Source organism: Lichenostomus cassidix, chromosome 3, assembly GCF_008360975.1.
Source record: "Lichenostomus cassidix isolate B80296 chromosome 3, HeHo_3.0, whole genome shotgun sequence".
NCBI lineage: Eukaryota > Metazoa > Chordata > Aves > Passeriformes > Meliphagidae > Lichenostomus > Lichenostomus cassidix.
The window spans coordinates 51,821,447-51,847,933 of NC_139483.1; the positions used below are offsets into that span (position 1 = coordinate 51,821,447).

The 26,487-nt window shown below is 38.4% G+C and overlaps 1 protein-coding gene across 2 annotated transcripts; it reads left to right on the plus strand.

Moving 5' to 3' along the window:
• The first annotated feature begins 5 nt into the window (after window positions 1-5).
• On the plus strand, window positions 6-25,032 carry SERAC1 (serine active site containing 1). Of its 2 annotated transcripts, XM_085055775.1 has the most exons (18): window positions 57-75; window positions 2,392-2,483; window positions 3,023-3,159; window positions 3,843-3,879; window positions 4,187-4,323; window positions 4,610-4,699; window positions 5,620-5,751; window positions 7,342-7,463; window positions 9,040-9,168; window positions 10,513-10,626; window positions 11,809-11,971; window positions 14,630-14,780; window positions 15,573-15,714; window positions 16,494-16,594; window positions 19,563-19,660; window positions 20,200-20,382; window positions 20,750-20,893; window positions 22,806-25,032. In XM_085055775.1, the coding sequence occupies exons 3-18, from the start codon at window positions 3,060-3,062 to the stop codon at window positions 22,934-22,936; spliced, it is 1,974 nt and encodes a 657-aa protein (XP_084911901.1). In that variant the 5' UTR covers window positions 57-75; window positions 2,392-2,483; window positions 3,023-3,059; the 3' UTR covers window positions 22,937-25,032. The 2 variants fall into 2 exon arrangements, with proteins under 2 accessions (XP_084911902.1, XP_084911901.1); XM_085055776.1 differs by lacking the exon at window positions 3,023-3,159 and having other exon boundaries at window positions 6-75.
• The last annotated feature ends 1,455 nt before the right edge of the window (window positions 25,033-26,487 follow it).

The following is a 26,487-nucleotide window of genomic DNA, read 5'->3' on the forward strand; positions in this document are numbered from 1 at the left end:
CCAGGGCTGCCGGCGGCGCGATGGCGTCACGCGGCGCGCGGGGGCTGCCGCAGGGAGCGGCGGCGGAGGCGGAAGGTGGGAGCGGCGGCGCTGGCGCGGGGCGGCGCGGGGGTCGGGACAGCGACAGGGACAGCGGGCCGGGGGGCAGGATAACGGGTGCTTTGTTCCTCCCCGTTGGAAAGAGGCGCAGAGCCACCCCCGCTTGGCTCCTTGCCCGTTTGCTTGCTGCGTTGCTTAAAGTTGTGCGTGCGGCGGCGGCGTTGTTTTCTTAACGCGCCCCAGCTGCGCAGACGCGAGGCGGGGAGGTGCGCGCTGCCCCCCGGTGCGGGAGGGGACTCACTGCCTGGAGCGGCTGTGAACACGGAGTGCGAAATGGATCCTTTTGCATTCTGCTTGTGTGTCCCTGAGCATGGGAAGCTCAGCGGCAGCCGGCAGTGCGCGCTCGCAGCCCCGAGAGCAACCGGCTGAGCCGAGGGCAGCGCGGGCAGCGGGCCCGGGGAGGGAGTTGCGCTCCCCTCCGCTCGGGTGAGACCCCACCTGCGGCCGGCTCTGGGCTCCCCAGCCTCACAAGGCATGAAACAAGTCTAGAGTAGGGCCACGAAGTTGATAAAGAGATTAGTAGCACTTCCCCCATGCAAACAGGGTGAGGAAGCTGGGGCTGTTCAGGCTGGAGAAGGTTGTGTGTAGACCTCACAGCAACCTTGCAGTGTCTGAAGGGTGCGACAGGGGAGTCAGAGAGGGACACTTCGTCAGGAACTGCAGCGGTGGGACAAGGAGTAACGGGTACAAATAAAAAGGGGAGAAATTTAGGTTAGATTTTTAGGAAGAAGTTCTTGACTGTGAGGGTGGTGAGACACCGGAACACATTTCTCAGGGAGGTTGTGGAGGCCCCAGCCTTGGAAGTGTTCAAGCCCAGGCTGGTTAAAGTCTTGAGCAACATGGTCTAGTGGGAGGTGTCCCTGCCCCTGGCAGGGTGACTTTTAATCACCTTTTGGGATAAGGCGATCTTTAAGGTCTATTCCAGTCCCTTTTGATGATTCCATGTTTGCTCTTGGACCTGAACAGAAGCTCCTGGCAGCAGAGAAATGACACTCACTTTGGCCTCGTGTGTTTGCATGTGCATATTTTAAATTTTAGTAATATCAGCACCTGCTGTCACTGAACCACATGCTTATTGCAGGCTGTGGTTAAAGAGTAGGTGTGAGTACTGTGATTCTGTGAATAAAGGTAGTAAAGGAACTATCACGAGACAGAGTTTGGAGGCAGGAGAGATGTCTCTAGAGGACTGATTATCAATGTCTTAAAAGTGTTACACAGTGTGGTGTACTCTGTTGAAGTGAATGGATAAACAGTGTTGCAATGACGGAAGTCAAAAAGCAGTTGCAGTGACTGTGACAGTGCTGGGACAATGCTGGTGTTTTTCAAAAATATCCCCAAACACAAGCAAGAGAGCAGGGAAAAATCAAAACTTATGGGGAAATGAGAAAAGAGGGAAGACATGTTAAAGGAAGGAAACAAAAAAGTCCCCTTGTTTAAAGATGTTGGACACTGACAATAAAAGTGATATAAACACTTTTCTTGGTCTGTAGAAATTACGTTAAATTGAAGGAGAATATCAGGTTTCCATATTTGAACATTAGGTTTATGCATGTGACATTTTATAATTTTGAGTTAATTGTGATTGTGGTAACAGACCTAATTTGACATTTAATAAGGACATCTATGTTTCCAGTAATATTTTGGTTAGTATGTGAGAGATACTGGTGTGTTTTTACATCCATTAAAACACAATAACTCAGTATTTCAGTTAGTATAAACGCATCAATGCAAACACTAAAATTTCACTTACAAGATAAAAGTTTCATGTTTCTTCTGCAACATATGCAAAAAGTATTTTAAGTAGTTTGTGTGCAGTAGTTCTTTAAGACTTGTTAGTCAAAATAAAAGACTTAGTTGCCAACTCAATAAATGGTGAACTTTAAAAGCAGTTGGTTAGTGAGTTGTATTAAAGCCCGTGTGATATTGAGTAATGTCTTGATGGAGATATGGCCATATCTGGTATTTAAGGAAGGGTGACTGAGAAGTAGGAAAGGAAACTTAGAAGCAGAGAAGTTAATTGGAGATACTTCGTCATTAAAGTCAACAGTAACATAATTGATAAAAAACTGCTTTAAACTTTTCTTATAATTGAAATTCAGCCCATTAAATTGAGAAGTTTATAGAGTTGTTTAATTGGAGTGCTTTATATGGAGTGAAATGACACAAACATGGTTTATTGTGACCTTTGCCATCATGACCTTTGCTGTGAAAAGACAGGAGAAAAATGCTACAGGTTTCCTGCTGTAATTCTCCAATCAATCATTCCTTTTTTTCCCCCTACCCAATATTTAGAATGTCAGTGGCTGCTTACTGTGTATTTTGCTACAGAAAAATAGGAACATCCGGTCCAGCCACAAAACCACACCTACCCTGGAATGATATCAGTAAGTACAGTTCATTATGTATTGATCTGAAGTGTTAATAAAAAGGAATGATATAACACCATGCATAATTAAATGATACTCAAGTTTTAATCTCGTGAATACTTTGTGATTAAAAGCTTCTGTTTGTCCCTGCTCTCTGCTTCTGACCTTGCTTTGCATAGTGATATGTGATATGACACCAGCAGATTATCTGGGAACAAATACAAACACTAGATGAGGGTCTTTCCCTAACTAAATGTGATCTCATTAAACTATCTTCAATTCCACTTGTGGCTGATTTTTTGGTAACCTCTAGAGCCGTGAAATAATTACATCCATGAGCAGTGAATAAAGCTTGTTTCTATTATTTCTTTTTCCTTATTTACTGGTATTAACTCTGCAGTCTCTCTTGCTAAGTCTCTACTTTCTTTGGCGCCTTCAGCATACAATGACCATTCTTACAATTCTGAAATTTATTTCTGAGCATTAAAGATAGGATATTTCAATTTCTGCTCTACAGGAAGCATTGCATTTTTTTCTTTTTCAAACTTCTCTGCCAGTTATTTCTTCAACATGTAGCTGCTGCCTCTTGTCTGCATGCAAAATTCTTATGGCCTCACAAAGATGGAAGCTGGTAGCAGTTGTTGTGGGGCAAATCTCCCAATTCATGCTGAGGAAAAGAAATTATTCCTGATAGGTGAGATGTGTTCCATTGGGTTTGCTGCTGCTGGTGATTATGAGAGTTTCTCTGTATAGAGATCCTTATATCCAGGTAATCAGGTCAACTTTGTAGCTACAAAGTGGCTGAAATCTGAAAGCAATTGTTAGGCTTAAAAGGCAAATTGTTGCAAGTAGCATATGTTTATTATTTGTTTGCTTTATAAATTAGATTCAATGACATTATTTTTAAAAATATTTTTTCTTATGGAGACTCTGTAGGACTTCTTAACATACATAGTCCTGTATGTAATAGTATACACTGAAGAAGTAGTTCCAACGTGTAAGAAAATGTTAACTCCTTAAAATTACTTAGAGTTCCAAATCCATGCTAATGTTATAGGCAGGGAAAGTTTACTGTTGATTCTTGTAGCTGAGCAATAAATGGAATTGAGAGGTAGCAATATTCAAAGTAAATAGCACTGGCAGGATACATGTTGTATCATCTTGCTTAGGAGAGCAGGAAATCTGAATCAAGTAATGTTTTCACCATTTGTGAATTTTGGGTTTTAATTTCCTGAAAGCCAGAGAGCAATAGAAAATTTTTTTAAAGCTTGTTCTTAATGGCTGGTATTCTTACTGTCTGATAATCAAATGGTAACTATGTTTATATTGAGGTGATGCACACAACCTTGTTTGACATTTGGTTTTCCTTTTTTCAAGGAAAAATTGCAAAGGTAACTGGATCACTTATACTAGGGTAAGTTGTTACTGATGAGCATATACATAACTTACGTATATAGTTAAAATTTTAATATATGTATCTTTCAAAAAGTGTGACAATATTAGGGGATGTTAGACATGGTAAAATATGGTCTTGAAGCACAATTTCTGATCGTTATCTTATTTCAAGTATTTTATAGCCTTTTCTCTACTTTGCTAAACTAAAATAATCTGCAGACTATTCTATATTTTGTAAAGTGTAAATGATTTATACCATAGTGATTGCTAACTCTTTATTATGTTGATTTAGTTAATATTCTTATGCAGTTTTCTTTTCTTTAAAGAGGTTTTGTATTCATTACATATGAAGTCCTGTCTTTAAATAAGTTGCTGCAAATCGATACTCAAGCTCTACATCAAGAAAAACTTAAATCCTATGTATATGTACATTCAGCTTCTCTAAGTCCGAGTGAATATCAAGGTAAGATGCATAATTGTTTGAGTTCTAAAAACAGAATTCTGAGATAATAGAATTTTCTGGAAGTCACCCTTATATAATAAGTAAAATTATATTTTCTGAGACCTGTTACCAGGAAATGTCACCAAATCTATTTTAAGCTGCTTACTGGTCTTTTTTTAAGTATAGTTCTTTCTATACATAGCACTCTGTCTATATGTGTGTGTATTTTTTTTTCCCATATGTTTACAAAAAGTGGTGTGAGGGAACTGCCTTTCAGAATTCCTGTAATATAAAAATACTCTTGTAGGGATCACGTACAAAGCCAGAAAAGAAATCCATAAAGCAGTGCGGAAGATTCTAGAAACAGAAGCTAAAATCTTCCGGAGACCTTTTAATGGTAGGTACTGAAAGTAGGACTTTATCTATGATTGTTATTTTTTAAGAGTAAGAAGTTGGACATTTAGGAAGTAAAATATTTTTTCTTACAAAGTTAACATGTTCTTTTCTTTTGGAAACAGTGATAATATATCTTATAATTTGCATAGTAATATAGATTATTAGTCAGTTGTCTATTTTCTACATATTACAACAATTTATTTTCTTAAAGTAAGTGAAAGTGATGGATAAGAAGAGATTTGAGGGTTGGTTTTTTTCTTGTTCCAGAAGAGATTTAAAACATAAGATACCAGGTTAATATTTGATATGTTTTGTGTACAAAAGGTGTTTGTGGGATGAAATACTCTCAAAATCTCATTTTAGAAAAGTGTGTTATGCTTTCATCAAAGTTGACAATATGAACTGAAAGCAGCACAGTTTTTCTAAGTGTTGCTGCTTTTTCAAGTAATTTAAAGCAAGAATTTCCATTTATGTAAGAAACTACTCCTGAGGCGTACTGTCTATTCTCATTTAACTATCTGTTAAATGTTTATAGCCATGCACATTTCTACTGTCATCCTATCCTATGAAATTAATTCTTCAAGATCAGAGCCTCAAGAGTTGCTAATAATTTGCAGCTCCTGCTGGAAACTGGTAATTCTGGTTGGTAAGTGCCAGCCAAGGGTTGTGTGGTCACATAGATAGGAAATACCAACTTGGTGCCACAAAAATGAGTCAAACTCACCATTTTAGGTTCAGCATTTTACTGATGTCATTGTTTATTGTACTAATTTAATGTTAAAACATTACACTCTAAATTACTGTGAATGAGTAATATTCAAATATTAAATGAAACATATTTCCTTACTCAAAAAATACAAATGTGACTGGTGAAAGTGTTCATTAATAATAACTTGGATTTAATTTGTTTCCTGGTCAAAGAACAATTCAGTACCTTTGATGGAGAAGATCATGAGTGTGCCTTATGGCTTCTCTTAAAGAGAAGTCAGTCAGAAGACAAAGCAGTCCGACTGCAGGCTGTACAAGACCTGGCAAGCAACAGTCACTGGCATGGTAACGTATGCTGATGTAGCCTAGTTTGTCCCAGAAATTCCACAAAGTCTCAGTTAGCTGTTTCAAGTCTGTTGGCAGCATGAAGAAAAGCTAGTAGCTGCAAGAAGCATAAATATGCTCTGAAACTTGGTCTAAAACGTGGGTGAATTATTTACATTTCAAGTAGCTGTTCTTCCCTAATACTCTGACACAATGTGTGTGTCTGCAGTGCAGGCCTCTCTCTGTTTCCCCACCAGGGAATTGTAACTAATGCTGTGGTGTGGGAGAGCAGTTCATGCTCATTAGTTCCTTGGGTTTTCTCTTGGGACTGCTAACACAGTCACAAGTTTTGGCAGTGATTTTTTTATAAGGTCCTATAGAAGTGAGTTTAAAGCCATGGTTAAGTCAATAAAAATTAGTTGGGAGCTGATAAGGTAGTAATGACATACCAGAGGCAGAGGGCTTGTATGTGCAACCATTATCTGTAAGCCATTTTTTGTCCTAGTTGTTCTTTAATAATTTAATATTATTTAATAATTTAAGTTCTCCCTCTTGCTTCAGCAGCAAATATCCTTGAAAGCCCCACATAAAGGGGAGGGGTGTGTATGTGTATTTATGTGTCCTCCTCCCCCTCCATCACTAGGCTACATAAACTAGGTGACATTATATTCTGGACACTCATTTTGGTAATTCAGTTAGTTATGGATCTTTCACTCTTCCAATGCAATTCCACACCATGGGATTTATCTTGTTTCAAATTGCCTCTTTAGAATTCTAATTCATTTCTGCAGGGAATTTACACCAGCAAACTGTGTTTGAAAATATTAGAAAGCTAGGATGTACCAAAACTGAAGCTTTGACCTTTGTGGAAGAATACTTTTAGCAGATCCTGAGGTGATCTCAGGATCTCAGAGCACAAGATGTCCAGTATCAGAAGTATAGTTGCTTTTTGTTATCTCCCTTTTTCTTCAGTGTTCATTGTTGTAGTATTTGGATGTTTCATAAACATTTACTGCTCTTGCCAACTGCCTCATGAGGGAAACAGGCTTCTTTTTAACCTGGTACTTCAAAATCAAGTCAAAGGAAGTTTAGGACTGAAAGTGTGAAGGAACTTTTCATAGCTAGGACCAAAGTGTTCAGCTTGTCCAAAGCTGACAGTTCAGTTTGTGGGTATAAATGATCTCCACCAAAGAAAAAATACTTCCAATCTACAGCTGTTAAAAGTATATTTTAAATAGCTCGTCAGTTTAGTTCTAGAATTGTGTAACAGTAACAGGAATAGATGCGAACTTTTATAGAAAGGTTCCCTTCCCTAAGGTTCACTTCAAGGTTGCTTTTTTTTTCCTTCAGTTTGCCACTGGATTGTCCAATTGGTCTATAATGAACAGTTAGTGCCCAGTTTCAGCTCTGTAGTGCTGGTCTAACATCTGCAGTTTTTCACTCCTGGAATTTGTGGTTACTAAATCAAAGGGGTTTTTTAAGTAGACTTTTTTAAGAGAGATGGTTCTTCTTTTCAAGTATGTTTGCAAAGTAGATCACAAACTACATTCAAAATTAAATTAAATATTTAAGGTTAGTTTTAACCCTAACATTGACATTCCTGTACAACAGATTACCAGTATGGCACAGTTGCTCAAACCTGTGATCAAAGGACTGCTATAGGTTTGGCTCGATCCAAGGATGTCGACCTTCGCTTTTTCCTGCGTCCACCACCTCTGCCAAAAATAAAGACTGTAAGTAAAGGAAAAGTAGGTATTACATGATTCTTAGTTGCTTGTTTGTTTTTACTGCCTTTATTGTTGTTAATTGTTTAAAGTAGAGTTCTTCTAAAGTAACTAACTAGTAGTAAAAGACCAAAGTACAAAAGTACAGTATTTGAAATACCCTTGGGGTATATCTGCATTAGCGAGTGGCATGATGGAAAGAAATAAGATTGGAAGCATTGATCAGTTATTATTCTTGGACTGTTTATCCACATGACACACTTAAAAGCAGTGAAGTCTGAGCCAGTTACAGTCTGACAGACACGCTGCTTGTCTGTACCCTGTAGGCAATGTGAGGAAACCACCCTGGATTGCCTTGTTGACACTGACAGAATCCTACACATAGAAAGTGCTCCTGGAGGCCTTTGCCCCCTCAGTACTACTGTGGTGTTCTGCTGTAGGCCCACCTCTTCATTGTCAGCATTTGGGTGCCAACAAATCCGTATTGGATAAATTTGGCCTCGATTTATTTTTAAGTTAATTTTTAAGTGTGTGTGTATATATTATATATATGATGGTATGAGCAGTCATGTCATCATATCAGCTTCTTCAGTAAACAGAAATGGCACACAAAGTGTAATATACAAGGTATTTTGTAATGCTAATAGAATGAGTAGGGGTAGAAGTCCCTGTCAGAAAATACGTGTGTATCTTAACAAACAGAACTCTGCATAGCAGCTTTGGTAGTGATATTCTCAGTTTTTGCTTTCTTATCTTTGTAACATTTTGTTACGTTGTCCATTACTGATAGTGGATCTGCACCTGTCAGTCCTTAAATACTGAAATAGGTTACACTAGTATATGGTTGTGTATTGGTCTGTTCAGCCTGGCGAAAAGGAGACTGAAGGGAGACCTCACTGCAGTCTACAGCTTCCTCATGAGGGGAAGCTGAGAGGCAGACACTGATCTCTTCACTCTGGCAACCAGTGACAGGACCCAAGGGAATGGCCTGAAGCTCTGTTTGGAGATGTTTAGGTTGGATATCGGGAAAAGTTCTCACCCAGAGGGTGGTTGAGCACTGAAACAGGCTTCCCAGAGAAGTGGTCATGGCCCCAAGGCTGACAAGAGTTCAAGCAGCTTTTGGGCAATGCTGTTAGGCACATGGTGTGATTACTGGGGTGGTCCTGTGCAGGGGCAGGAATTGGACTTCATGATCCTTGTGGGTCACTTGCAACTCTGAGTGTTTTATGATTCTATGAAAATTTCTGGGCAGTTAAGGGTGAACTTATAAGTTTCCTGTGCAAAGAGGAACTGGTTTTTCTTCAGCTCTTTGGAGCCATTAGAATAAGGCCACCAAAAAATGAAGTGTAAAGCTTGCTTTTTGTCACTTACTTGGTGGTTTTAAAATTACCAGTTTCCAAAGTCTTTAGAGATACAATTATTAAACTGAAGTTGCAAGGGACTTAAGTCCAGGATTCGTATTTTATTATTTTATGTCCTCATTAGTATGGCTGATTCCATTACTTCAGGTATTTCTCTCCTCTTTGTTTTAATTTGTGCTTTGGACAAAAAAACCTTAAATGCTATTTGTGCTTACTTCTCACAGGATTATCCCATAGAAGATGAACTTCGCTTGTTGTTGGTATCTTTACCTCAGACTGGTCTTGATCCATGTGTTCAGTACTTCACAGCTCTTGCATTACGTGAAAGTAGCCAGACTCTTGCTGCACAAAGGGTGAGTTCCCATCTGCAGAACAGAACTAGTTGGGTTCTTTGTTCCTGCAGACGTCACAGATGCAAACCTTTTCCCATATTTTTGATCATTGTAAGAGGAAGAGAAATATATTCTGTGACTGTAGAACATCAGGAAAATCTCTTGCACATACAATCTGCCTTCTTAAAAGCTTGTTTATATTTCCCACCTATACTAGTTGGAAGGTCTAGTGAAAGATTGTATCTTACGAGCCTTCCCATTAAGCAGGTATTTCAACACTTTGTCCAAAACATTCCTTCCCCTTGTAGTGCTCATAAAACAATTTTTCACATTTCATCTTACTGTTGTTTGAATGTTCTATTACTGATGAGATTATTAAGCCTCTGTTAAGTCTTACTAGCAAAATGGTAGGTTCTTAGCACACAGTAAACTCTGTTATACCACATGGAAATGCCTCCTTGCAATAGGTCCCTGTTACCAAACCAGAATTGGAGTAGTCTGTGGTCTGTTTGGACTGGGATCTAGGAATTCTTCTACTGTGTCTGTGCAACAACTTCCTAAGTGGCTCTAGGAATGTCATTTAAAGTGCCATTATTGCTTAAAAAAAAAATTGTAATGCCAGTTTCATCCACTCTCTCTTGTGAATTTTGTTTTTTAATTTAAAAGTTGTTACTCTTTAATCAGTGATTGTTATTTTTTGTAAGATGCAATAACAAAAATGAATGTCATTTTAATAACAGTGCTTGTCAGTCTTCATTTCAAGTTTTCAGAGGCAATAACTCTTTATTTTCTGTGACAGAGTTATGTGTGCTATTTTTACACTATCACTCCTTTATTGTTTTCACAGCCAGAGCTCGTGCTACAAAGGGAGCTTTGGTAAGACACCACACTTGGAAGTATTCTGATTTTTATTGAGGTTATGTTGGTCTTTCTGCTGCTTGATTGAGAGACTGGTCTTCAGCGGCTGTGCCACATATAGAAGACTTTTCCCTTCCTCTTCTAATTTTTGAAAGTCAAGAGTTCATCTGATTCTTGCTTTTTTATACTTAAGCAAATGATCTGAAAAGATGACATTCATTAACAAAATTAAAATCCTACATAGTCCCCCTTTATTATATGTTTTGAAGTTAATAGACTAAGGAGACTACAGACTGAAAATCTAGTTCATATTTCCAGTTTAAAATAGTAAATACTTTTGTGATGTACTGTTGTGTAATTTGTATATTTTGAAAAGTGCATGCATGCTGTGCACCCTTTCAAGCAATTTCTTTAGATCATTACACGTTTAACATTCTGGTTTAGAAATCCTTTTTTTTTATGAAGCCATTTGAAATGCGTTACAATTTTAACTGTTTTTCATTTCAGGGAGGCTTATGGTGTTTTGGAGGAAATGGACTTCCATATTGTGAGACATTGAGTAAAATCCCTTCAGAGACAGTGGAGCTCTTCTGCTTGCAGGCTTTAGTACAGCATTCTAAGGTAATTTGTCCTTTAAAATGTAACTGAAAAGCTGCATTTGTAGACATTCCTTTCTAATGCACTCTCATGTATTTGGAAGGGGTTGCCATTTCCTCATTTCCTACCCCTTGCTCCTTCTGTAAGAATGTTGAAACAACTGAGACCTGTGTGAAATGAATGCAGTGTAACAAACTAAGTTTTTTCTTCTCATGGGAAGGTGTATGTAGGTTTTGTCATTGTTTCTAATTAGCCCTTACAAGTTTCCCTGTACTACCCTGTATGTATCTTCCAAGAAGTAAAAGGGCAGCTTTTTACAAAAAAGTAAAACTCTGAGACTCTAGTGCCGGGTTTTCACAAAACAAAGTAGCCTCATGAACTCACTCTAATCAGAAACCAGAACAGAATGCAAGCCTTACCCATACAGAAGGGTATTTTTGGGGCAGAATATTACCCGGCAAGCAGCTAATGCAGTGGCCTTCCCAGGAGCAGTCTGTTTTTGTAGACACAGATGAAGAGTATGGAAAACGTTTTGTAACAGTGATTCTTCTTATTTTTCTATTGCTGCATTCTTCTGTGTACACTTAATTGTTCAGAAGCCTAGAACACTGAGAAACAATGTTGAGAACACCAAATTGGTATTGCTAGTAGGGATGGATAAAGTGCAGTTTCTCAGTGTTCTTTTCACATCTTCCATATACATAGAAATTCTGACTCAGTCTAGAATTTTTTATATTCCATATTTTCAGTTTAAACAAGTTGTGACTGTACTCATTCCAAATGCCTGTTGAAAAAGAGAAGGAATTATAATGATTGCATTTTAGGTGATGGACAAGTGGCTCTGGTTGAGATAGTGCTTTAGCAAATGCAGACAGTTGACCTGTTCAGATTCTTGAACTTGAGTTGAAATTTGATTATGGCAAGAGGAGACCATTTCATCTCCCTCAGATGTGCAGAAGAGTAGAGAGGTGGTACGCAGAGATTTTCAAGTTGTCAGTGCATAGAAATAATGCATTTTGCATATGAAAAGATTTATTTCTCTTCAAATATGGCATAGTAAATTCTAGATTAATAATAATTCCTATACAGCAAGGGCTCTGTGTTATACCTCCTTCTTAAAACTCCCTAATTTGTGAATTAACAGCATCTAAAGAACCTTTTTCAGAACATCTATTTATTGTCGCTTTCTTTACTGTATAATGCCAGATTTCTTCTCACTGTGACAAAATTGAAGCTAAAGGAGGTCTTCAGCTACTGCAGAGGATATACCAGCTACGTAAAGATTCAGCAAAGATACAGAGGAACATAATCCGCATTATTGGGAATATGGCTTTGGATGAACGTCTTCACTCATCCATAGTATGTGCAGGTAAAAGGAAAGCAGTCTCAATGGCACTTTTCTACTGTAAAAATTTCAGAGGATTTGGTGCCTACTTAAAATGCAAAGGACCATGGTAGTGATGTGGTTTTATATTTGTGGGGTTGGAGCCCTGTTGTTGTTTGGGTTTTTTAGTACAAAAAGCATCAACTGTTTAGATGGTGGTGATTAAAAACTCCTGTTTGCTGTCTAGCCAGTGTATGTCAGTGGGAGGTGCTCAGAGTCCATTGGATGGTGAAAATTTGGATTTCCTTGATGTTTGGTTCACATTACTGGCAAAAGCCTTTTGTGTTTCCTGCTCTTACAGGTCATCTACCTTGTAGATTTTTTTTTTTAACTGACTGTGTTTTAGTCTTGTACAGGAACAGATAAACTTGCAGTCCTCACTTTTGGAAAAAAGTGTAACATAATGTCCTGCCCTCCCTTTTTTCATGTTAGACTAGTAACTTCTGCTAAGCTTTTTCTCTCATGTCCCTTTTTTAATACTCTCTAAATACCACAGTGAAAGTTCAGTGCCACATAAATAATTCCCAGTGTTTTGATAAAAAATATCAGTGTGCTGTTCTGTAAGTCCAAGCTGGTGTCTGCCTGTTAAATGCAGTGTGCATTTTTAGTCTCTGTTGCACAAAGGAGAAGTAGCAAAGGCACAGGAAAAGATGGTGAGGGTGATTAAAAATTTGCAATGGCTGTGATATCAAAAACAAATAAGACACTTAGCTTGGAAAAAGCAACTGAAAGAGAATACGACCAAGATTTATAAAATTCTCTTTACTGACATAGAGAGGGCAAAGAGGGAATGGTCATCTGCAGTTAGTTGAAGTGCAAGACCAAAGGTTCTTGTACATTAAATTATAAAGGCACAGAACAAATAAATAGTGTTTTTCTATATACTGCATGACCAAAATAAAACTTGCCACAAAACATTGTGGTAGTTGAAGACTCACAAAGCTTCAAAGAGTGATTATACAAATGAAAAGAAAAATCCATAAAGTTCTACACATGGAAACCATGTTGACTGCAGAAAACCCAAGGGTATAGACTAGAATCAGCTCTGTATAATTGCCCTTTTATTGCTCTATTCTTGTGTTGTTCTGCAGCTTCCACGCAGCTGACTTCTAAAGAAAGGCAGCTGGACTATAAGTCCTTTGTTCTGAGCTCTGGCATCATTCTTAAATTCTTACAATTGTTGCAACCATACGTGTAGAAGAAGAGATTGAAATAGGAGAGTCAGCAGCTCCCAGGGACAGAGCTCTCAGTACAAAAGGAATTTTAGACAGTGAATCAGACTCCAGAGATGAGCAGTCAGATACTGCTAGTCCAGAGTTGATAAAGCATCTCTTTTATTGCTGGACGATGCATAAGAAGAAAGGATCTCTAAGGCTTTTTTTCTTGCAAAGACTGCTGGCACAGGAAGAAGAAAAACAGTGATGCACTGTGTAGTAGATGTGATGGGGGCAGAACACTTATTTTTGACTGTTCATCTTGGCTTCTTTAAGAGAAATGCAAAACCAGAGACCAAGCTAGTTTTAGTCAGGTTATCTTGGCAGTCTTCTATTGTGTTTGGAGAACTGAAAGTAGGCTTTACATAGTATTCTTCTTAAGTACAACTTTCACAGTGGTTAGCATATATTCTGCTTAGAAATGTAATTTAAATACATAAAATTACATTCTTCAAAGGTACTAGCAGTTTTGTTTGTTTAAAACAAAACTCAAATGTCAATTCATTCTTTTCCTCAGTCTACAGTGACCTATCTTGAATTAGCAACTTGCTGACTATACTAGTAGCAACATAACGTGCACAGTTTTGAAACAGTGCTCATGAAGTAAATTCCCAGGTTTTATTTATGAACTTGACTGTAATGTAATTGTGATTAATAGGCCACTTTTGCTAGCAGCAGTAAGATTTATCAGGATTTTAAAGAAATGTCTGTGCAAATGCACAAAGAAGATACTCCTTTGCGCTTCTCAGTAGTCTAAAAACATTGCCATCCACCTTTAAGAAAATTTTACACCTTAGGTAGAGTATCACAAGGTGTCTGTAAGTCATAGTACCTTTGACTAAAAATTTTATTGAGGATTGTATCCAAAGTAATTGTCTTATGTTTTTAAGATATAAATAGCATACAATTTTTAGAATAGCAGACATATTTTAATTGCATAAAGAGTTTTTTTTGGTTTTTTTTTATTAGAAATGGTTGTACTTTCACAGCAAGCATCAATTTTTTACCTGCCATTGCTCCTGTAGGTTGTTCTCTATGCCTTTCTTATGCTTTAAACTTCATTTTCTCCATATTCTTGGCATTTTACCTGTAAAATGAGATCTGAGATCTGTTCTTGCTACAACTGTACTGACTTGCTTATATATTTTCTTTTTCTTCTGTGAAGGGTTTCTCCTTCAGATCAAAAGCTGAACAGTAGTAAAATACATTGCCTCCTTGCCACTCTGAATTATTGAATTTTGGAGATTTCACTCACCTAGCCTTGGCTTTCGTGAGCTAAAGAGTAGACTGGAATAATTTATTTTGACATTACCATTCTTAAGTTTTAACATCTACTTTCAGAAGTACAGTTTGATGGGTGATGTTTCTGAATTCTCATATTGGATGATGTTTCTATTAGTTAACCTACCACTTTATTTTCTCAATGTAGGTTGGGTTTCTGTACTTGCTGAAGTAATGAAATCCCCTCATGTCATTCAGTCTTCTCATGCATCCAGAGCTTTGGCTAATCTAGACAGGGACACAGTGAAAGAAAAATATCCAGATGGTGTGTATGTCTTACATCCACAATATCGTAGCAGGTAAAGTAGGAGTCATTGTACATACTGTACTTGGAGTTGTTACACTGTTCTGTTACAAAACTTTGGAAGAGTTGACATGAGAGTGCTGCTGTACTGGTGTCACCTTGCCCCTCCTGTTCTTTGGTGGGTTGAGAGGACTGAATTTAGATTCTCAAGTAGAACAACAACAGAAGGGGTTGGAGCAGTCCATAAGCAGGAACAGAGTATTACTGTAATGCATGGAAAAATCTGAACACAAAACATGAAATTAATTACCACTTTGTGGGGGTTGCAACTGTTTAACCTTTGCACTTCATCTTGGGATGCAGTGCCTTGTAATAATTATACTGGCAACAGCACATGTTGGGCTAAGGTGCAGTAAATTTTCATCCTTGGTAATAGTGACTGTGGATCTGGGACTGAAGCAGTCTCCAACGTGGGGTGTCACTTAGTAGCAGCTGTTCTCTGGGTCATTGGTGCTACTCCAGTTACAGTGAAGATCTAATTTGATGATAAAGCTGGAGCTAATAGCTGCATTAACAGTAGCTGCAGGGAAGGGTGTTTTCCATTGTAGAAAATTATTTATGAGGTGGGTGGTGTCCATGTGTAATTTTATATCTTTCTTCTGTGTAGATCCCTGGTTTTTGTTTTGATCCAAGTATGCTCTTTGAAATATCATTAAATGTTGTCCATAAGGTACCACACGTAGTGTTAAAAAAAATATCTTGGCATCCCTTAGGTTAAAAGTTCCAGTTTGCTTTGGAAGAATAATATGTACCACATATCTCTTAAAATTTTGTTTTTCTTGATCAGCCAGCCCATCAGAGCAGACATCCTTTTCGTTCATGGTCTTTTGGGAGCAGCATTTAAAACCTGGCGACAGCAAGACATTGACCGGCATTTGGATAAAAAGGCATCAGAAGGGGAAGAGGACTACAGTCAGTGCTGGCCAAAGGTAAAAAGACAGAAACATTTTCACATGTGGCTGCTGTTTTCTCATTGAGGAGAGCTGTTCAGAGCATCTAGAAGGACACTGTCTGGCAGATGTCTTTTTCAAATTAAATTGCTTTTTATTTGTTATACAAGTAGCAGTTTTCGAGTTCCTGATAAATTTTTATTAGTGAGTTGTTTGTTGTTCTTCCAAGGAAAAATGCCTGCTAAGTTTTGTGTTCTGGACAGCATTCACATATGAGTGAAAGAGGAGGCAGTGGCTTTTTTCCTTATGCTCTCTCATATTTTTTTTTCTTTTAATGGAATGTTATTGCTGAGGGAAAGACTTATAGAATAACATTTTAAATTAAGTTCCCTTTCTTAAATAGGTGTCTGAGTACCTCACTTTGTGCAGATTGCTATTTAAGTGGTGTTGGTGAATAAGTAATTACTGCTCCAAGCAAGCTCACGCGGGTAAAGCCACTAAAGTATCTCTGTGAAACTTGAACTGATGAGTCCTGTTGGGAATCTTAGTAACTCTTGTTTCACCCAGGAGAGGGAGCCAGGAATGCACGAGTTAGAGATGAATCTTCATCCTTTGCTTGCTTTGTGGCTGGGGAACAGTCTAGAGTTCACCAGCATGTAATAAAAGAATAATAATCCAGGTGTAAAATCTATTTGGGGATTCACTGAAGAGCAAAAGTCTTGCTTGATGTCCCCATAGTAACATTTTTTCTCCATCGCTTTCAAGAGTTTAAGTACCTCAATTATAAGCTCCTTTGGTTTTGCTTTTCTTTAATTTAGACATGGCTTGCTTCAGACTGTCCTTCCCTTAGAATCATATCTGTGGAATATGACACCCATTTGAGTGACTGGAAAGCAAAATGTCCTGTTGAGGCTCACAGGTAACAAATGTAGCATCTGCAGTTTGGAGGGGGGCAGGATGTAGACCTATAAAGCTGATCCTTGGGATCACATAGTGTGAAAGAGTGAATATAACTTTCCCTGTTGCTTTGAAAAATCAAATTTGGAAAAATATTAAGTAGAGTCAAGGCATGCTTAAGATTTTAGCCTCATGGATAGCTACATGTGGTAAGTTCATGAATTCTTAGAGTCTGTTCTGCTTCATGTTAAGGGAAACGCAAAATTATGCTGTCAGTTAATGTACATACAGCATCAACTTTATATCTTAAGGGGATATCTGAAGGGGAGGGAGTATTTCTTAAAGTTGCACAATAATGCTTCATAAGCACAGCAAAAAAATCACTGTACTGTGGCTTTATGCTCCTGATAAAATGAAGTATGTATTTTCATAGAATCGTTTGGGTTGGAAAAGACCCTTCAGATGATTAAGTACAGCCATTAATCAAGCACTGCCAAAGCCACCACAAAACCATGTCCCTAAGTGCCACATCCACATGCCTTTTAAATACCTCCAGGGCTTGGGACTCGGCCTGGGCAGCCTGTTTCAGAGCTTCACAACCCTTTTGATGAAGAAATTTTCCTAGTATCCAACCTAAACCTTCCCTGACACAACTTAAGGCTGTTATCTCTCATGCTGTCACTGGTTTCCTGGGAGAACAGGTTGACCCTACCTGGCAACAAGGTCTTTTCAGGCAGTTTTAGAGAGTGATAAGGTCTTCCCTGGGCCTCCTTTTCTCCAGTCTAACCAATCCCAGTTCCTTCAGCCTCTCCTCACAAGACTTGTGCTCCAGACTCTTCACTGGTTCCATTGCCCTTCTCTGGACCTGCTGTAGTGCCTCAATGTCTGTGTTGTAGTGAAGGGTCCAAAACTGAACACAGGATTGGAGGTGCTGCCTCAACAATCAGTTCCTTAGTCTTGGTGGCCACATTATTTCTGATACGAGCATATTTTTATTCAGAAAACGTTACTTTGATGATAAAATACAACTGTATCTGATGCAATCAGAGTGTAATTGCCCTTGCCAGAGGAATGGTGTTTTTACTGACCTTGAACAGGGTAGGTCAGAGGAATATGCTACAGCCAAACATTTTCCTCTTGAAAAATAAAAACACTTTGAGCCTGTAAAGGTTTTTTTTTCTTGAATAGAATTTAGTAATTGAGTTCAGTGATCTTTAAATCAGAATCCTTCAAACATTGATGCAGATACTTAAGTGTGTAAGTAGTACTGTGACAGGTTAAGAATGTAAAAATTAATGATGCTTTTTTCAGGGAAGGAAAAAAAGTCAACATATGTATAATAGATTGGGAACTTAATACTTGTTCATTCCCTTCTCCCTCTGGCTATATGAAAAATCAATACAATTATTGCATTAAAGAAAACATGTAAGCAGAGAAAAAATGAGGAAGACATGACTGTTAATGTGCCTATTTGTAATTAGGCAGAAAAATGACTGTAAGAAGCATGTAGGTGGTTACCTCTGCAGATCCAAAGAAGATTTGAATTGGCTTTAAGTTGCACTAGGGGAGTTTAGATTGGGTATTAGGAAAACTCTTCCCTGAAGGCATTGTCTAGCCCTGGAAAAGGCTGCTCAGGGTACTGGTTGAGTTCCCATCTTCAGAGGTAATATAAAGACAGGCAGATAAAGCCCTTAGGGAACTGGGTTTGTGGTGGACTTGGAAGTCCACCTTGGGCTAGTAGTTGGACTCAATGATCTTAGGGTATTTTTAACATAAATGATTCTATGACTCTAAGAAAACTTCCTGTGTCTGTCTGGAGTAAGTATGTTTAAAAAAAAATAAACATATGTTTCCTTTTTTTTTCCCTAGCTAATGTCTTTTTCATTACCAAATAGAAAACTACATTACCTGTTACTTATGGTCATCCAAGCATAATATTTGATTCTTTTGTAATTTGATATGGTTCATAATAAAGCAAAGTTATTGAAGATATTTTTAACTAGCAGGAACAAAGATGTGGCAGTAGCAACACAACCTTAGGTTTGCTCTTAAATGTATGGTCTCATTCACTGTTTCAAAAGTGAATTTTTATGTCTCTCTGCTAGCCTAGAGCCTATTCAACTGAAAAGACACATTTGGTTATCCTTTTCACATGTGTTATAAAGCAATTTCTGGTGAGAAAGTTGAGACCAACAGAGATGAATTATTTTGCACAGTGGTTGACGCTATATCCTGATGTTTTCATTACCCAAGGGCCTTCTGTGTTTGATTCTTGTTACGCTGCAAGGAGTAATGTAAAGTGCAAATGTTACACTTTCAAGCTTGGGTTGGGAATTGGCGATGGTTTTGTTTTGGTTGTACCACAGATTCATTTTCAACTTCTAATGTGCAACCTTATCCTTTCCAGAGCTCAGTATTCTCATTTATAAAATGGAGATTATTGTGCTTTCATGCTATTTCAGTACAAAGCATTTGGAGATTGTCTGGCAACTGTAACTGACATTAGCTGTGATTTTTTAATGTGTTGGTTGATCATGCACTTAGTTTTTCAATTTCTATACATTGCTCCATATTTTGAGCATTGTTTAGCAAAGTGCATGAGATTTGTTCATGTTGCAGGGGATAAAGTTCATTATGTGTCAATGTTGCTGTTGTAGAGTAAAAATTGTTCTGTTACAATATGTAAATGAAGCTATCTAAAACTCCATGAAACAACTTGTCAAGAAAACAGAAATGTTTGCTGAGCAAAATTAAAATAAAACTTCCTAGCAAGAGCAAGAAACTGAATTTAGCTCAATTCCTGTTGTCCTTATAAAGCCATCCTTACTAAAGTTTTTGGCCTTTTTCAATGTAGAAACATTAATTAAATAATTAATATTTTTATAACTAATTCATTTTCATAAATGTGCAGCACTAAAATTAATTGTGTTCTAACATGGCCTTTTAACCTGCCATGGTTCATTATGCCTGTATTTGTTTTTTCTTTGCAGGAAGTCTATTGCTTTCAGGAGCAGTGAGCTGCTTGACAAGCTCAAAGCTGCTGGGATTGGAGACAGACCTCTGGTGTGGGTATCCCATAGCATGGGTGGTAAGCATGTTGCCTGTTTGATCTAAAGCATTTATTTGCAGCTAGAATTCAGAGTAAGCCATTAACCAAACTCTGGTAGAAATGCAGTTATTCGAAATAGTTTATTAAAAAATTGGCAAAGACCTAAAAATGAAAAACAGATTTCTACTTTCTTAGTGCATTATATTTAATAGCATAAACATTCTGAAAGGATTTTTATTGCTGTTTGTTCTTACTGTGTTGATTTAAAAACTCAGTGAGTTGAAATTCATGTAAATGGAAATCCAGAGGCAAAATTTTCTCCATAATCAGGCGTATAGTAAATGTCATTAGCAACACATAAAGCAAACCAAAATTGAATTTGCATCATTCATTGACATTTTATATTGATGCCTCCTCAGGCTTGGTTTGGGTTTTTTTCAAGTTAATCTTACATATTTGACAATCTAAGGACTAATCAACCAAGGCAAGAATATGGTTAGATGTTTCATGGTTAATATAGCATGATCATTATTTCACAGTGATTTAAATCCCTGCATTAATTCAGCTTCTGTTGCCAGGTCTTCTAGTCAAAAAGATGCTGGTGGATGCTTCCAAGAATCCAGAAATGGATAAAATTGTAAACAACACCAGAGGAATCATATTTTATAGCGTACCTCACCATGGTTCCCAGCTGGCTGAATATTCTATAAATGCCAGATATCTCCTCTTCCCGTCTGTGGAGGTTAAAGAACTCAGCAAGGGTATGTTCACTTTGCTACCATCTAACAACAGGAGCTCTGCTAATCTGTTTGTGGTGCTTTGGGTTTTTTCATCATGCTGTCAGAAAAAGCTGGGTAAAAAACAACAAACCTCCTTTTTATGTTCTGGGTTGTGTGTTGAATTATTGCAAGTAGTTCTGAGTAGCTGTTTCATTTGATTGCAGAGGTGAGGGGAAAAGGGGGAGTCAGAAGAAGTTGTTGCATATGCTAGTTGGAATAAAGGGTTTACAAACAAAATGCTACTCCTTTTACTGTCATAGTAATAAAAATATCTCTTTAGCAATGCAGTCTTGCCAGAAAAATGCTGTAAATCTTATAACACCGCAAAAATTATGTTGCTCTTTCTCAGATTCTCCTGCCCTTAAAGAGCTGAATGATGACTTCTTGTCTTTTGCCAAAGACAAGAAATTTTCAGTGCTGAGTTTTGCAGAAACCTTACCAACACACATAGGGAGCATGATAAAACTGCATGTTGTACCTGTGGAGTCAGCAGGTAAGTCAAATAGCCATTCAATTTATTTAATTTGTATATATTGTTGTAAGCATCGATAATGAAAAAGAGTTATAAATGTTATGGTAGAAAAACATGTTTGTTATGGTGGGGGCAAGGGGAGTTTGTTCTAACTTTCGACAACCTCCCTCCTGAGATCAGAAGCAGCTACATTTAGATCTTAGAATAGCAGTTGTTTGTTTTGATTTTTCTAAATGAGAGTGACGGACACTTTTTAAAAAAGGCAAGACAGACCCTTGGCTAATGTTACACTGTTGGAGTCCTTTCCTCTGGAATTATGACTGCTTGTGGTTTATCTTTGTATAGGTAGGCTGAATAGTGTTTCTGGTGCTTCTGCAAATTCCAGCTATTTCTTCCTATAAAAAAATAAGAAAGAAAATTAGTAAACTGCTAGTGGAAGGAAAAAGTCACAAAGCTGGTTTTCGGTGTTAAGATGTGGAAGGTAAAGGATTCTTATGGACGCTATTACTTGAGTTTGCCTCCTGAAAAGTCCCCTCCATCTTTTTGCCTTTTGTAGGAGAAGGGAAAACCAAACTTTTTCCCTCTCTTTTTCTATGTGTGTTCAGCTTAGGGAACTGTTTTAAGTCTCATATTTTCAGGCTTTATTTTGTACTGCTCAAGATACAATAGTTTCTGCCCAGGGCCAGAAACCATTGCTTTGTTAGGTTTTAGATCAGGCGTCTTTTCCCCAGCTAAATCCACTAGTTTGAGTGCAAGGACAGATGCTCTGGAAAAAGTGGACTATATTTTGCTGAGTCACTATTTAGCAGTATTTTTAGAGTAGGTCTTCTTGAGCAGCAATGTTTTGCAGAAAAGTTGCTGATGAAATTTTATTGGCGAGGACTGAAAAACTGGACAATTAAACTGTTTCTTAGCAAAATAAGATTAAAAAGCAGGCTAAATAACAGAACCCAAATGAGCACTGTGCATTTGTAATTTTGTAGCATCTCTCTCCTCTTCTGGGGATGACACCCAACGAAGCAAATGAGGGCTCTTGAAGACCTTTAGAGGGTACATGGCAGTTCTGGAGAAGGTCACTCACTCTGTTCTAAACACAGGCTGACAAGCAGGAAGCTCCCTGTTTCTTGCACATCTGCTTGGGCACATGAAAGCAAAGCTTCATCCTGCTCTAGTGTAATTTTACATGGTTAGAGAAACAGAAGTCAAAGTAAATGGAGGATTTCTCTAGATGATGAGTGAATAGACAAAAAGCTGCAATGGGGCAGTCAGAGCATCCTAACTGGAAAATTAGTAATGATAGTTGTCAGGAAAGAATAAATGCTGTAGTGTGCCCCAAAAGCAGCAGCTGAAAATGGAATATTTGTATTCTCTGATTAAGCAATGTAAATATTTTATTTGCCTGGAAATGTGTGTAGTGGTTTCCAGCGTATTTCAGGTTCATTCTAGTCCAAATTTTAATGTCCACGTCGGAGTATTTTTGTAAGGAATATGGACAGTTAGTGGTGATCAGATTCAAGATACCATGCATTAAACTACATCCCTGTTCATATCAATGCTTCAGCCTCAGTCAGGACTGTGCTATCAGTCAGGACTGTGCTATCAGTCTGGTGCTGAAGTTTTGTTTCAGCAAAATGAAGTTTTGTTTCAGCAAAGTTGTCTGTATAAAGAAATGTACATTTGTGTATTTCAAACAAAGACAGTAGAACTCTGACCTAATGGTGTAGTGTGGGTTTTGTGGCAACATAGAGCTCCATCTGGCCATAACTGTGTGTACTCATGCTTTTAACACATGAAAAAATAATGATGACCAGAGAGTTTCACTGAAGACAGAAGAAGGTGCTTTTGACAGAGAAATTGCTAATGCAAGTTTTCAGTCTAGGTAATTTTATGAACTTTGGTAGTTTTCTCTTCTTTTTTTTTTTTCCTTTCCCAGACTTAGGAATTGGAGACCTTATTCCAGTGGATGTTAATCATCTAAATATTTGTAAGCCAAAGAAGAAAGATGCTTTCCTGTATCAACGTACACTGAAGTTCATTCAGGATGTTTTAGCCCAAGAACTTTGAGGTTTTGCCATCCTTTCCTGCTTGTGTCCTCTGTCTGGTATAACACAGAAACTTCTCACGTTTGTGAGGGGATTTGCAGAATTACAAGGGTGCTATATCAATAGTATCTGCTGGTGAATAATTTTCTGTACATCTGGAATTTTAGACACCTCTCCAATTTATTTCTCAAAATACATTTGAAACAAATACAAAGTTGGCAAAAAGGTAGTGTGTGCCCAGGATATCTTCTTTTAGCAAAAAAAAAAACCAAACCCAAGCTTGCTTTGAAAGCAGGTAAATATACACTTGGGACAAAATCTTATCAAGAGGATTACTGAGGTGGTTATTTGTGTCAAAGGGGAGAAGCAGGATGTGGCTGCTGCAAAGCTTTGGTTTACTATCCATTTTAGGTAGCCTGACGGGAGCCTGAAAAAATAGTATCCAAGTGAATAAAGGTGGCATTTTGGTCTAGTGGCCCAATTACAGGAGGTTTTTTCATTTGCCTTTTCATTTAATAGACCACCCAGATTTGTCAGCAGAAACAGCATCTGTTTTCTGCATGAGAAAGAGATAGGTTGGTAACTCACCTTGCTTAGAAAATTGTCATTGTTTTAGTCTGTTTGTATTAATGAAAACAAAAGAAACATTCACCTTCTTGTACGTTTCCCTCCTAATCTTAGCAGCTTGGGAGATTGCTTTCCTTAGGACAGTGTGCTTCTGGTCAGACAGGGCAGTTCTGTGCTTGTTCACATTGAAGGTGTAGAACAGAGGCTCAGCTCTTCTGCTTTTCTCTTGGGACACACCAAGAAGATGGTACATTTAAATCCTTGGCTCTTGTTACGCATATAGAAACTTTTCTGCAGCTGATTTAAAGAAGAGTATTGATATGCTCAGGTGGAGCAAGGCAAATGTAGGCTCTGACAAGAAAGCGAATGCTTAGAGTTTGGAGCTGAGGTAGAAAAAAGTAAATCAGGTGATCATAGGGCCCCACTGGAAATGGCTGCAAATGTTTTGTTTTCTTGGGGCCCAAATATATCTATTGGTGTAGATAAAAACAGCCACATTGTCTTGAGCTTATATGTATGTTTACGATACATTAACAGTACCAATGAGAAATCAGTATTTTTAGACAGAAAAAAAAAAGGCAGTGCACAGTCACTTTTTAGATAGTTTGCACTGTGGTTAAAAGCAGCCTCATCTTATTGTGGTCTCTTTAATTCCTGTTTTTTACACCTGTAACCTTCTCTGAAAACAAAAATGGGCTGTGTAAGGCTGTACTGCCTGTGCTGACTGTTTGTTAAATGAGGTCTGTACTGGTGACAGGCTTGAGGCGTCTCCTAATGTCGCTTCTGTGAGATGGATCCAGTATTACTGCCCTTAAAGTGATGGCTGTGAAACCTGCCAAGGAGCTGGGATGCACCTTGCAGGTCTGCATGGGCTTGGTGCTGGTGGGCACTGCAGTCCTGCCAGGTCCTGAGGCCAGCCCAGGAGGGCACTGCAGCTGAAAATATACTTCTGGAAGTTGAGCCTTGAGCTGAGGGAGTTGTGAAGTAAAATTCACAAGAGCAGTACAGAGAACGTATGGCACTACACTGGCAAGAAGAGCATTTTCACCCCAACTGAGATGTAGGTAAGAACACTGCATGGCAGTATTTTGTAAAGAAAATGTAACAGAAATGCCATAATTTCTAAAGAGTTTTATCTTTTTTACACTGTGGTTTAGACTTCAGAGTGTAAATATATTAGTACACTTTGTATTTACAAGTAGAGAGTATGTGGAATTCATGGTGAATAGACAAGACTTCTAATAACTGAATGCTTGTTTAGTGTGACAAATCTATTGGTTTTAATAGACCCCTTTGGCTTACACAGATTCAGATCAGTGACATTAAACATTAATCTTAGTAAATGCATCTGTGTTTTGTAACTGGAACTCTTATGGCAATGTTCTTTTTGTAACTGTATTTATATATGTGTAACTTCTAAAACTAATATTTGGTAAGGGGCTGTTGGGTTTGGGGGTTTGGGTTTCATTTTTTTGGAATATAGTAATAAAATGTGATTTAAAAAATGTCTTGGACATGTCACAAAGTGTATTAAAGGTTAATGATCTGCCAGCTGAGTACTCTGGACCACGTTCATTTCTATAAAGATCTGCATTATTTTTTAGTGATTTGTCTTGTGCTGGAAGAATGTAACATAAATTACTCTTCATCTTGGGTAAGAAGCACAGTACTGGGAGGTGGCTGGTCAGCCATGTTTTGCCAAATGGAACAGTTTTTCAGTTGTACTTTTGAATTTTGCAGCACTGCCTCCTAAAGCATGGACAGACATTAGCTTGAGGGCCAGCAGGTCTGCTGCATAGCATTCATGTCTGCTTCCTGTCAGGAATTTGATGCTCTTGTGCTTCCTGGTGTCACATTAATTGAGAGTAGTGGCTTTCTGTAAATTCTCAGGTCTCTTATTCTGTTAACCCCATCCAGTGGCTCAGCTGCAGGTATGGCAGACAGGTTCTCTGTGAGTTGTCTGAGGAGATGGTGCTTCTTCTATGTTGTGGCATTCAAGAGTCAAATAGTGAGACAGGAAGGGAGGGCTAAAAGGGGTTGGTCAGTCCTCTTGCACTTGTTGTCCAGCACTCTGGTTGGTGTTTCTAGTAGCAACAGCCATCGAGTGTTTAATTGTGTGATTACAGTGCTGTGAACTGGCTTTTGCTGTGATTTGTGCTTCCTGCTGCCAGGCGGAGCAGCTGACTGGAAATGAGAGATTTTCCATCTGGTGAAAATGGCAATTCTGGATGAAAAGGGGAAAGCAAAAACGTTGTTTTGTCAGTGAAAATTCTAACCAATGTTTTGGTTCTCTTTATTTGCTTCAGTGGTAACCCACCTAAAAAAGCTAAAGCAGGCAGTTGCTTTACCAAAGAAAACCACCTAAGAAAACCACCAAAGAAAACCAAACATGAATGCAGCAGAGCAACCAGGGTGCCTGTTGCAATTTGAAGCTGCAATACTGTGGGGTCCTGGGCAAGCTCACATGCAGTCAGTCTCTTGCCAAAGCCTCTCACATTAAATAAGCAGACACTTGTATAACTGTGTTTGGTAAAAATCATTCATACCTGACTTCACAGCTGCCATCAACAATTTTTCATTTGCCAAGTGGTGGGTTCATGACATGAGAAATGTCACAGGATAACCACTCCCTACAATCCATATGTCCCTGAAGACTGACAGCTGTCACTGAGGACATTGATTTCCACTGATAGTGTCCCAGTGAGGACGGGCAGCAGAGCTGAGAACAGAGCTGTGCTGTGGGTGTCCTGTTTGTGGACATCAGGTAACGATGGTTCAGGTTACTTGGCCTCTTTTCACATGGTAGAAGCTGGCTTAATCCCAAATCTGCAGAATCACTGCCTCCTGCAGTCTGAGTTTTCCGTAGTGATTTCCCAAACATGGAGCAAGTCTGGCCCTGTTTTGCTTCCCCTGACCATTGAAACTAGAGCCAGGTCACGAGCAGGTCACAAGCTCCTGCCTCTGAAAAAACACTTGGCTGGGATGTTGGGCACCAGTGTGGAAGGT

Bases quoted from the DNA above. Each gene is read 5' to 3' on its own strand.
- SERAC1 (XM_085055775.1), top strand. From the start codon at position 3,060: ATGCAAAATTCTTATGGCCTCACAAAGATGGAAGCTGGTAGCAGTTGT. The intron at 7,464-9,039 runs GTAAGTAAAGGA...TACTTCTCACAG, and splicing joins CTCTGCCAAAAATAAAGACT to GATTATCCCATAGAAGATGA. The intron at 20,894-22,805 runs GTAAGTCAAATA...TTCCTTTCCCAG, and splicing joins TGTACCTGTGGAGTCAGCAG to ACTTAGGAATTGGAGACCTT.